This window comes from Entelurus aequoreus, linkage group LG25 (assembly GCF_033978785.1).
Source record: "Entelurus aequoreus isolate RoL-2023_Sb linkage group LG25, RoL_Eaeq_v1.1, whole genome shotgun sequence".
NCBI lineage: Eukaryota > Metazoa > Chordata > Actinopteri > Syngnathiformes > Syngnathidae > Entelurus > Entelurus aequoreus.
In genome coordinates, this window is record NC_084755.1 from 25,876,090 (window position 1) to 25,889,997 (window position 13,908).

The following is a 13,908-nucleotide window of genomic DNA, read 5'->3' on the forward strand; positions in this document are numbered from 1 at the left end:
TCCCTCCACTCATCCGTCCCACTTTGTAAACTAAAACAATGGTGTAATAAAATGTTTATAATAATAAAAATCATAATCATTTATTATGTAGCCATACATATTTCTTTGTTTTGGATACAAAGTCAAACACATACTCAAAGTAGATAATGGAATTTTTTTTATGTCAATAATGTATACACATTAATAAATACATATATAATAATATGTTTGACTAATCTAAATTGTATAATAATTACTATCATTTAACTAGATTTGTTCAGTTTTATCTGAACTTATTTTCGAATATTTATACTTTTTTTTGCGAACAAACAACATCTTGGTCTCGTCCTTGCAGGCCCGATCTTCCTCGACTACGTTCCGATGCATTAAAACCAGATGTAGCGAGGAAGTCCACGCGTGGACAGCACGTCCCGTGTCGCTGTCTGTGGTGCTGAATGTGTCTGCTTCACTTCCCACGAACAACAAAGCGCCGTACTGGACACGTGACATGCGCGGTGACGCGTCGACGTGATGAGGAGGACGAAGATAAGGAAGAAGGGGAGGCGGAAGAGGAGGAGCTAGAGGAAATCCCCGGACGGAAGGAAGGAAGGAAGGAAGAAAGGGCGGAAGTAGTCACGCTAACATCGCGTTCGCCGTTCCTGTGCGAGCTTTCACACTTTGGTTGGACGTGAAGATGACTGACGACTGACTTACAACTTCGTGTCTTTTTTTTGTTGTTTTGTTTATTTTACCGTCAAGAGTTGTTTATCTCCACCGAGGAGCTCCGCGGCGACGAGCGGCTCTCAGCGGCTTCCTTACCCGGCGTCACATAGGCCGAGCTCGGCTTTGAGAGGAATTGTTCTCGCCTTTCTTCTTCTGGTGCTTGTTGTGACAAGTTGGGGCACACACACACACACACACACGCACGCACGCACGCACGCACGCACACACGCACACTCACGCAAACGCGCGCACGCGCGGTTGTGCTTCTTGGCGGAGGAACCTCTGGCGGGATGTCAAGGAGCACAGAAGAGGTCCTCTTGTGTGGCGATCTCGACACGTTCATGTAGACCACACACACACACACACACACACACACACACACACACACACACACACACACACACACACACACACACACACACACACACACACACACACACACACACACACACACACACACACACACACAGCAAAAACGCACACAATGGGTTTTGTGGACACGCGTGTCTCTTCGACGTGACACCGGACCCTTCAGGCCAGGACCGCAGACCTGCTCGGTCCAAGCCCAGCTGGAAGCATCACCGATGACAACATGGATGACTCGGGGATAATACGACGCCGGAGGCTGCAGGTGAGCTCGCGTTGGACATTTCCTCGGCGTGTGCTTTCACTTTCGGTTTTTGTTCGAAATACGGCGATACCGTTGTTGTTGTATCGAAGCATTTTGTACGCATTGAATCGGCATCAATTTGTCGTTTTCATAGTTCGTTCACATTTCAAATGGTAATAATTGTCATTTTTTGTTTTACAAAATAATTTTACATAGATTGGCTACACATATTTGTATGTATTTATAGTCATCATTATTTTGTCATACTTAATTTAATTACAAATAGTTTATTTTAATAATAATAGTACATATAATATATATATGTGTGTGTATATATATATATATATATATATATATATATATATATATATATATATATATATATATATATATATGTGTGTGTGTGTGTGTGTGTGTGTGTGTGTGTGTGTGTGTATTCATACACATACATACATACACATATATACATATATAACTATTATTTAATAAATAGTGAGTGTGAATGTTGTCTGTCGTCTATCTGTGTTGGCCCTGCGATGAGGTGGCGACTTATCCAGGGTGTACCCCGCCTACCGCCCATGTCCAGCACCCCCCCGCGACCCCGTAAGGGACAAGCGGTAGAAAATGGATGGATGGATGGATAGTTATAATAATAATAATAGTACATATAATATTTATACACATATATGTGTATATATATATGTTTATATATACACACACATATATATATATATACACACATAAATATATACAGTACATACATACATACACATATATACATATATAACTATTATTTAATAAATAGTGAGTGTGAATGTTGTCTGTCTATTTGTGTTGGCCCTGCGATGAGGTGGCGTCTTGTCCAGGGTTTACCCCGCCTACCGCCCATGTGCAGCTGGGATAGGCTCCAGCACCCCCCGCGACTCCGTAAGGGACAAGCGGTAGAAAAAGTATGGATGGATAGTTATAATAATAATAGTACATATAATATACAGTATGTGCATAAATGTGTATGTATATGTATATATATATATTAATACATATACATATAAATATGTATGTATATGAACTATGTACTATTATTATTATAACTATCCATCCATCCATTTTATATATTTACACATATATATATATATATATATATATATATATATATATATATATATATATATATATATATATATATATATATATATATATATATATATATATATACATATATATATATATATACACACATACATATATACAGTACATACATACATACACATATACTGTATACATATATAACTATTATTTAATAAATAGTGAGTGTGAATGTTGTCTATCTGTGTTGGCCCTGCGATGAGGTGGCGACTTATCCAGGGTGTACCCCGCCTACCGCCCATGTCCAGCACCCCCCCGCGACCCCGTAAGGGACAAGCGGTAGAAAATGGATGGATGGATGGATAGTTATAATAATAATAATAGTACATATAATATTTATACACATATGTGTATATATATATATGTTTATATATATACATATATATATACACACATACAGTACATACATATATAACTATTATTTAATAAATAGTGAGTGTGAATGTTGTCTGTCTATTTGTGTTGGCCCTGCGATGAGGTGGCGTTTTGTCCAGGGTGTACCCTGCCTACCGCCCATGTGCAGCTGGGATAGGCTCCAGCACCCCCTGCGACTCCGTAAGGGACAAGCGGTAGAAAAAGGATGGATGGATGGATGGATAGTTATAATAATAATAGTACATACAATATATGTGCATAAATGTGTATGTATATGTGTATATATATATATATATATATATATATATATATATATATATATATATATATATATATATATATATATATATATATATATATATATATATATATATATATATATATGTGTGTATGTATATATATATGTATGTATATGTACTATGTACTATTATTATTATAACTATCCATCCATCCATTTTATATATATATACATATATATATATATATACACACATAAATATATACAGTACATACATACATACACATATATACATATATAACTATTATTTAATAAATAGTGAGTGTGAATGTTGTCTGTCTATCTGTGTTGGCCCTGCGATGAGGTGTCGTCTTGTCCAGGGTGTACCCCGCCTACCGCCCATGTGCAGCTGGGATAGGCTCCAGCACCCCCGCGAAGCCGTAAGGGACAAGCGGTAGAAAATGGATGGATAGTTATAATAATAATAGTACATATAATATATGTGTATAAATGTGTATGTGTATGTATGTGTGTGTATATATATATATATATATATCCATCCATTCATTTTCTACCGCTTATTCCCTTCGGGGTTGCGGGGGGCGCTGGAGCCTATCTCAGCTACAATTGGGCGGAAGGCAGGGTACACCCTGGACAAGTCGCCACCTCATCGCAGGACCAGGGTGTACCCCGCCTACCGCCCGAATGCAGCTGAGATAGGCTCCTGCACCCCCCGCGATCCCAAAAGGGACAAGTGGTAGAAAATGGATGGATGGAATACATATAATATACAGTATGTGTTTATATATGTGTATGTATATGTACATATATTTATATGTTTATTTATACACACATACAGATGTGTATATACACACATACATATATGCATATATAACAATTATTTATTAAAAAAGTGCGTGTGAATGTTGTCTGTCTATCTGTGTATAAATAAATAAAAATAAAATAAATAAATAGTGTCATAATAACATATAGTCAATAAACTGCAATAATAATTAAAGACAACCGCTCAGATTTAGAAGAACATTACTGGTGTCTTTTAAAAAAATAATACGTAAAAAAACCCATTGGGAATTAGCCAGTAAAAATAATTTTTTTAGTCAAACATATAATAAGAGTGGACATTTTTAAAGTTTAAATAAATAGTCGCCCCCAAAAATAAGTGAATTACATTTTTTTTTAAACAAAAGATTATAATCTCCCATTTTTTTTAATTCCACACATATCTACCTTTATTTATTTCATTTTAATATAATGTGAGACAAATATTTCATGCTTCCAGCTATAATATGCAGGATAATAAAACATAAACTTGCCAAACCCTTTTTGTTTATTAATAGTCCCAGTGGGGGTGTTCGTTATGTGGCACACTAACGTTCACTTGAACCAGTATGATCATGAAGGTGATTCCATGTGTGTTTGGCCTCATGAAGGATGTGTTCATCCAATATGAAGCTGCAATTCAGTCAAGTGAACCGAGCAGAGATCAGCAGCCTGCCGGGCGTAGCGCAGCCTCTGTGCGCATGTGTGCCGGATTGTGTCCGTGCGTTTATTTCCACCTATTCATCTGGTTTGTGTTAGGGCGGCTGCACATAGGATCGGTATGGCCGAGGCGTGAGGAATGGCGAGGAGGAAGGTATCAAGGGAGGATTAAAAGAGGAGCGTGCTGATGGTTTCGTGCCTCATTATCCCCACGACTCAGCTTCATGATGTACAACAAGAGCTGCGGGGGAATTTATCATCAATCAGTGGCTGGATGACTCCACCATTGTCCTCCTCATGTGTGCGTCTGCAGGAAAAGAGTGTGTATGCTTGACGTTTACCTCATCTGTGTGTTGACGTCTGATTGGCCGCCTCGTCATTCCCTCGGGTGTCATCATCCCAACCGTCACGCTCTCTCTCTCTCTCTCCCACACACACATTTCTTTGTGCACCATATGGTGACACACCCCACTTCCCTGCAGTCGGGGTCGTGGGACACACCCATGATGCGTTGCCTCAAAATGACTAACGTGGACTTAGGATGCTGTCTTACCGCGACGACAGTGGCGCGACGGAAATGCGATACAACTTTTAAATGGGCTGATTTTGCATTTTCATACAATATCGTTGTCACGGGACTATTGGGTGTGTTTCAGGGATCACACTATAGGTTTCCGCAATAGAATGTGGGGTGTGTCTCGCTTTAAGGCAGTGATTTTCTACTGAATTTGATTTTGATCTATTTATTTTGTCAGAAGTTAAAGGTCGGGATGTGAACTGTTCACATTTGAACCGATACAGTACCAATTCCCAGTATCTGAGAATCAATACCGGTACTCAATGGTAGCAATTTTTGGTACTTTTGTGTATGTTAATAAATATCAATTGTTTTTTATGTTAAAATATTTTTTTTATTACAACATTTAAAAATTAGCTGATTATAACTGCTGTCCAGTTGTCATATTTTGTTTGATCATCACATTTCCAGATGTGACATGAAGATGCGTAGTGTAGTTGGCTAGTCTGTTCAGTCTTTGCCGAATCTAGTCCTTTGTTGCGCCCTAAAAAGTGGTATGAATGTAAGTATTTTACACATTTTGCCGTGATGACTAATCAGGTACGGGCTGTTGCGGTGCACTTTTGTATATGGATTTTGATATCAGCTCAGGTTTTAGTCCTGAATTGCAAATTAGTCATTTAGTCAGACATGATGTTGTTCATTTGTAGGTAGCATAAGTATGACAAAGTTTCATTAAGACCAGGGAATACTGTACTGTAAATGTCTGTTGACATTTTCTGTGTTGGTTAGATTATTATTGTTTTTTGTTTTTTTTGCACCATGACTAGGGAAGGTTGTTTGCATGGGGTCATATAAGTAAATGTTTTGACCTGAATTACTCACATTGTCCACTAGACAGAGACATAATAGCACACACACATTTCTTTGTGCACCATATGGTGACACACCCCACTTCCCTGCAGTCAGGGTCATTGGACACACCCATGATGTGTTGCCTCAAAATGACTAACAGACTTAGGATGCTGTCTTACTGCTTATTTCGTAAATTCCGTAGAGCCAGCGTCCTCTATAGTAAACATTTGATTTTGGTCTGTTTATTTTGTCCAAGTTAAAGGTCGAGATGTGAACTGTTCACATTTGAACCGATACGGTACCAATTCCCGGTATCTGGGAATCAATACCGGTACTCAATGGTAGCAATTTTCGGTACTTTTGTGTATGTTAATAAATATAAATTGCATTTGATGTTAAAATCAATTTTTTATTGCAACATTTAAAAATGAGCTGATTATAACTGCTGTCCAGTTGTCATATTTTGTTTGATCATCACATTTGCAGGTGTGACATTAAGTTGCGTAGTGTAGTTTGCTAGTCCGTTCAGTCTTTGCCGAATCTAGTCCTTTGTTGCACCCTAAAATGTGGTATGAATGTAAGTATTTTACACATTTTGCCGCGATGACTAATCAGGTACGTGCTGTTGCGGTGCACTTATGTATATGGATTTTGATATCAACTCAGTTTTTAATCCATAATTGCAAATTAGTCATTTAGTCAGACATGATGTTGTTCATGTATAGGTAGCATAACTAATACAAAGCTTCATAAAGACCAGGGATACTGTACTGTAAATGTCTGTTGACATTTTTTGTTTTGGCAGGATTTTTTTATTTTTTTTTGCACCATGACTAGGGAAGGTTGTTTGCCTGGGGTCTTATAAGTAAATGCTGCATATACCATTCCGGACATATTTAAAGTTCGTTGACATGAATTACTCTCGTTGTCCACTAGATATCTACATAATAGCTGCATCAAATTAGTCAGACTATTAAATTTAGTGCAATCTCCTTGTGGGTAAGATTCCTTATTAAACACATGACGTCGGTGGACCACGCCTAGCCCTCGGGCTGTAGTTTGTCGCAAAAAATGTTTGCATCCCTGCTATCTGTCCGTCTGTATATCCATCTCGGATTTACAGAATTTGGCTTCCATGACATGCCTGACAAATGGCTGCTCTGGTCTGTTTCTTGGGCAACAAAGACAAATCCCTGATTGATCCATGTTGTTGCACTCGCTCCCTTCTTCACTGCACCATTTTTCTGATGTGGAGGACATGCTTTAACAGGCTAACACCTCAGCTAATATCATTTGGTTATGACAGGAGAGTTTGCTGCGGTGGCGTGAAGGCTGTACCTTGCTTAAAGATCCGGATGCAGCCAGGAAGTGTTCCGTATGGGATAATGAAATGTATTTGTGGTGAGCAAGGAGACATTTCTGTCAACTTGACATGGCTGAACTGTGTGGAAAAGCAATTTTTGCTTTGGGATGAGTGACTCTTTAAATGAAACTGCTGGTGACTCAGGTGTTGAAAAGTATACACAATGGTATCAGTGGCAGGGTTTAATCATAAGCTAGGTTATTTATTGCCAAAGTTGCCTAACTGACAGAAACATCTACAGGTGACCTACTGAAAAGGCAAAAATGTCAATACCGTATTGTAATTTTATTCATTTATTTGTACAATGATTAAAAGACTGATTTTAAATAAAACTGCAACGATTAATCGATTAAATAGCTGTTGGTATTAGTTTGTTTCAAACGTGGTGCATCAAATATTCCCAGTTGTCCGAAAAGGAGTACGAAGAAACAGCGCTTAATCGATTAATTCGGTCAGAAAATGTTTATTTTCTGTTGCTTCGATTAATTGTTTGAGTGTAACTAATCAAAATTAATCAAATCTGGACCGCATGGTGTGCCCGGAACTTTAAATACGTAGACATAGTTTCCGCACGGACAAAGCAATAGAGCACACTCGGGTTGGAAAGGTAAAAATTATAACCTGACGGTTAGTAATATCGTATTCATGTAAAATGATCGTAAAACCGTGATTGATAACTACACCTTGGCAAACTCATGGCCTACTTGCCAACCCTCCCGGTTTTACCGGGAGACTCCCGGTATTCAGCGCCTCTCCCGATAACCTCCCGGCAGAAATTTTCTCCCGACAAACTCCCGGTATTCAGCCGGAGCTGGAGGCCACGCCCCCTCCAGCTCAATGGGGACCTGAGTGGGGACAGCCTGTTCTCACGTCCGCTTTCCCACAATATAAACAGCTTGCCTGCCCAATGACGTCATAACATCTACGGCTTTTAGAGAGTAGAGTGCACAACTGCGCACACAACAAGGAGACAAAGCAGAAGGACGAGGAAGTTACAGACATGGCGACGCCGTCGACGAGCAAGATGAAGAAATACGCTTGCAAGTTCCAAAACGAATGGAAACAAGAATTTCAGTTCATCCAGGAGAGTTCGAAGGGGAAGGGGTATGTTGCCTGTACATTTTGTAGAACAGACTTCTCCATTGAACACGGTGGCTGAAATGATATACTCATTCATGAATGGAGAGCGCAGCACCGTTCACAGCCCAGTATTATGGGCCACCTCGCAAAATGTATTATATATATAATAAAATAAATATATATATATATATAGCTAGAATTCACTGAAATTCAAGTATTTTATACATTATATATATATATATATATATATATATATATATATATGAAATACTTCAGTTGGTGAATTCTAGCTGTAAATATACTCTCCTCTTAACCACGCCCCCAACCACACCTTCCGCCCCCAACCACGCCTCCCGCCCCATCCCCGACCACGCCCCCCATCCACCCCCACCTCCTGGTATCAGAGGTCTCAAGGTTGGCAAGTATGACTTATGGACTGACTAGCGTTAGCTCGCAAGCTAGTTTAAATGCTAACATGAGAGTTGAGACATTAACATATTTCCCTGTTAAGAAAAAGTCATAGCCCAACCTAAACTCCTATAAACAATTTACTGTCTGAACAACTAAGATGTTCACGTTGAACATCGTCTGTTTTGTTTTGTTTTGTTTTTTTATTTGTTTTTTTTTACTCACCCCATATTTAATTAGATTTACCGTATTTTCCAAACTATAGAGTGCACCGGGATATAAGCCGCACCCACAAAATTATAGAAGACAAAAATATTTTTCTATATATTGGCGACATCGGACTATAAGTCGCAGATATATACGTTGTGTAATGAGTTATTTACACAGAAAGATTCTGTAAATGTTTATTTACATACCTTAATTGTTTCCAAACAGTGTCTGTAACACGGCAGTAAAACGGCTGATCAAACAAAACAGAAGTCATCGTCATGGACCCACTAGCTGCGGAAGCTAGCTCTCCAATCAGCTAAACAGACTCAATAAATCCACGGTGACGTTTTGGTGAATTTACTGAGGAATTTGTGAAGCTGAAACAATACCAAAAGAATGCCATTGAAAGTTAATAATACTAATACAGACACTCCTGAACGTGTTAGCATATTAGCTAATGCTAACAACGCTAGCTTCATTACATTACCATAGCATGTAAAAATATGCATGAAAATATTCCTACAGACATCGCACATGGGACGGTTTAGTAAGTAAGAATTGTTTTAGTTATATTGTAAAACTTACAAACGTGGCTTGGAGTGATGAATGAAGAATCTCTATAATTAGAAACGCTATGGACAGCTAGAAGATTGAAGAAAAAAAAAAAAACACTACCGATAAGTCCAAAAGATGGCGCCATAGCACAGACAATAACACACCTTGTCAGTGTTTTTTTTTTTTGATAAAATTATTTTTAGTATTGCTGTCAGCGAAGAAAAATCCAAAAATTAGCAGCTCCATCTTATAAGGCGCAGGGTGCGAAGCGTAGGTAAAAAGTAGCGGCTTATAGTCCTGAGTTTACCTTACTTGCGTTCAAGGAAAGTTTGTTGATCTGAAACCAACTTAAGGGTGTATTTAAAGTCGTATCAACATTTCGGATTCGGCGTGCAAAATCAAGAGTGAGACATTTTGTATCGTCCGCAAATAAAACGGTCCAGGAAGACTAGGTCAGACGATCCAGCAAAATCAGTCACACACATTGGAAACTGAAAGGGCTTAAGAATGGAACACTGAGGTACACCATCAGTGTAGTTTTATTTTCTCCGATCTTCCTCCAATTGTTTATCCAATATCAATCAATCAATCAATCAATGTTTATTTATATAGCCCTAAATCACAAAAGTCTCAAAGGGCTGCACAAGCCACAATGACATCCTCGGCACAGAGCCCACACAAGGGACGTCGATGTGAATGACTATGAGAAACCTTGGAGAGGACCGCATATGTGGGTAACCCCCCCCTCTAAGTACAGTCCGTAGTGGATCCACATAACAGTGAGAGTCCAGTCCATAGTGGGGCCAGCAGGAGAATGCAGATTTTCCCCCCGAATACAACCTGAGGTGTATGGATTGTTTTATTGCAGGCGTCGGCAACCCAAAATGTTGAAAGAGCCATACTGGACCAAAAATAAAAACTGTCTGGAGCCGCAAAAAATTTGAAGCCTTATATAAGTGTTATAATGAAGACAACACATGATGTAAGTGTCTATATTAGTTATATTAGCCTACTATCAGAGGCTGACGCAAATCTTCGTTGACAGAAATGTTGTATTTTAATTTTTATTCTACACATTTTTGCAACATTGGAAATCATTTGTAAAATGGAGGCTTCTCAGAGGGTGAGATAACTTCTGGAAATGACTGGCTCAGAATGGCCAAAGGTATAGATGTGTGTGTCCAAGTTAAAGGAAATGACAGATTGTCTTCTTCTAATGGATTTATTGCAATCTTCCCAAGCTGGGTAACGTTTGCTATGATCTGGAACAACATGGCAGACAAACAACTATGTGAAATGCAGCCAATATTGAAGGCAGATAATGTGTCATGAGTCATGCAAATATAAATTAAATACACAGAGGACATAAGTAAAGGAAATTAAATGAGCTCAAATATACCTACAAACGAGGCATAATGATGCAATATGTACATACAGCTAGCCTAAATAGCATGTAAGCATCGATTAGCTTGCAGTCATAGATTGACCAAATATGCCTGATTATCACTCCACACAAGTCAATAACATCAACAGAGCTCACCTTTGTGCATTCATACGCAGCATAAAACGTTTGGTGGACAAAATGAGACAAAGGAGTGGCATAAAACACGTCTTTCTGTGGCAGCATCGGAGAAAGTTGTACATGTAAACAAACTACGGTGAGTTCAAGGATCGCTGAAATTAGTAGGACAAAAGGGTGCTTGCCAAATACTCTCATCAATGAAGCGTGTATAACATAAACAGTGGGATTTCTAACAATTAGGAATTTTTGTGTCATGTTTGTCCTCCTACAGAAAATATATTAAAACAAAAAATTAATTTTTTTTCTTCATCTTTTTCCATTTTTACACATCTCTGAAAGAGGTGCAGGGAGCCACTAGAGCGGCGCCAAAGAGACACATGCGGCTCTCGAGCCGCGGGTTGCTGACCCCCGTTTTATTGGACCACACCTGGGTCTAGTGTGGTCTTAAAGAATTGTGTTGACACTTCTCGTGCAGGCAGAGAGACGCTTCAGAGTCTTCCGACTTAATGACCAAAGACAAAGCCTCGATTGGACGTAGGAAATGACTTGTCTCCTTTCTGACCACTTGACTTATTAAAGAGGACACTTTCCAATCTAGAAGTGAGGACGAGAAGGGCGGTCCAAGCTGGCTTTAAAGTACGAGGGAATACAATGTGGAAGAGATGGAGAATTATCCTAATTTAATTTCTACTGGGCTAATTAAGGCCGTGTTGTTGTGAAGATTGGATTGGAGAGTAGACTGTGGCCCTGTTGGGACTGCTCCACATATTTGACTCAGTTATGAAACAGCTTTTGCTGAAACTGTACTTGGTCATTGGGAGCGTCCTCAAACTAGTGAAAGTAGTAATGAAACAATATGGTGTTCTCACTGGGGTCATATTATGATGTTTTTCTACAGTTAAAAAACTTATTGTGGTCTACATAACATATCATGGGGGTTCTTTGGTCAAAATATTGCATAGATTATGTTTTACAGACCGTCTTCAAATCGCTTTCTGACAGTCTCTTCAGCATGCACTATTTTGTCTTATTTACGTGCCTCCACTTCGACTGCTTCTTCTCCCTGTCGTCATGTTGTAGTTTTTAGCACTTCCATAACGAGGCTACTGAGAGTTATAAGTTAGAACTATACGCTACTTTGTATTAGAAATGGCAACAGCGGAGAATGCATGTGCATGTACGAGCCAGTCTGCCCCACAACAAGAGGATAGAGAAAAAGAAGGAACTTATTGACTACAACGTAGGGTTGTACGGTATACCGGTATTAGTGATACTAATAAATCATATTCATTACTATACTGCCTATAAAAAGTACCGGCCCCCCTTTTTTTTAATGTAAAACGCTTTCTTGTGGTCTACATAACATGTGATTGTGGTTCTTTGGTCAAAATGTTGCATAGATTATGTGTTACAGATTATCTTCAAGCCGCTTTCTGACAGTCGCTTCCGGATGCGCCGTTTTGTGGGCGGTCTTATTTACGTGGCTCACCTTCGGCAGCGTCTTTTCTCCGTCATCTAGCGGTCATTGTAGCGGTGTAGCGTGCAAGGACGGGAGTGGAAGAAGTGTCAAAAGATGGAGCTAACTGTTTTAATGACATTCAGACTTTACTTCAATCAATAACGGAGCAGCATCTCCTCATCCGGAAACAACAACACAGAAAATGTGTCCCGTGAAAAACCGTCCGACCGGAACTCTAATAACTAAAGTTCCTTGGGTGATTAATGTAAACTCACTACACCGGTATGTTTTAGCGCTTTCATGGCGAGTTTACTGACAGATATAAGTAAGAACTTTACACTACTTTATATTAGAAACGGCAACAGCGGAGGATGAATGTACGTATGTATGTATCCCGTTGATATTTATTTGTTGTGGTCTCCATGACAAATGAAGTCAAATCATTGCTTCTCTCCGTGAGTCCGCAGTGGAGCAATAACAGCTGAGCCTCGTCTGGCGGTTGGCGTTTATTCCTCATGCCAAGAAGGCAACCGCAGCATTCAATAAGTGCGGGCTGACCTAAATTTCCCCCTCATTTTCTTGAAATGGAAAAGCCACGGCCAATAGGCAGCCGCACTTTGTCCAATGTGCCGACATGTTATTGCCTAGACGTGCCTGAAGAGCAAAGAGTCCCTTGAAGGGAGCAGATGTTCACAGGTCTAATTTGCACAGGAAAGTCTCGTCTGCTCTGGTGAACACTTGGATTTAGTCTTTGCGTATTATACGTGGACTATTTATCTGTTGCAAAGTGTCTATAGCACATTAAATATCTAACAAGTAACCCATAACTCTGTTTGAATAACCAGGGACTTCCTGTTGAGTGCAAAGTAAGCTCCAAAATAAAAGCATGGCTGTATTACCTTAATTCTACCACGACAACTAAGAAAATGCACTCAGTTCCTTATTTTTTAGATTGTCAGCCACCGGAAGAAAACATTAGCACGTGTACAACAGCTTTGTTGTCATTTTAGTCAAAACATACAACAAAATTACTCTGGTGTATAAGAGTAGGAAAGAAATAAGCTCAGAACAATCAATAAAGATACCGGGAGAAGTACCGAGTATCGAGTCACATAAAATCAATTGTTGACGTATTTCATGCACTGGCTCAAGCACTCGGCCGGGAAACAAGCACCCAGAGCGGAGTCAGCCAGACTGTCTCTTGGTAATGTTGCAATTCTCCATGCCCGCAAAGCAGGAAGAAGGCGCTGAAAAGTCCAGTAAGGCATCACTCTTATTTAAATTCGCTAGTTCGATGCTAGTGGTTTGGCCATAGACATGGTACCAACTAGCATTAGTGATTTTACATGGCAAATGTGGTAATCAAAT

General features: G+C 39.3%; 1 protein-coding gene across 1 annotated transcript in view; it reads left to right on the plus strand.

The window, feature by feature from the left end:
• The first annotated feature begins 524 nt into the window (after positions 1–524).
• Positions 525–13,908, plus strand: part of LOC133642595 (microtubule-associated serine/threonine-protein kinase 1-like) — a 125,688-nt gene continuing 112,304 nt past the window's right edge. Inside the window, exon 1 of the mRNA XM_062036883.1 lies at positions 525–1,333. Coding sequence (XP_061892867.1) covers positions 1,295–1,333 — 39 coding nt within the window. The 5' untranslated portion in view covers positions 525–1,294. The remainder of the gene's footprint in view (positions 1,334–13,908) is intronic.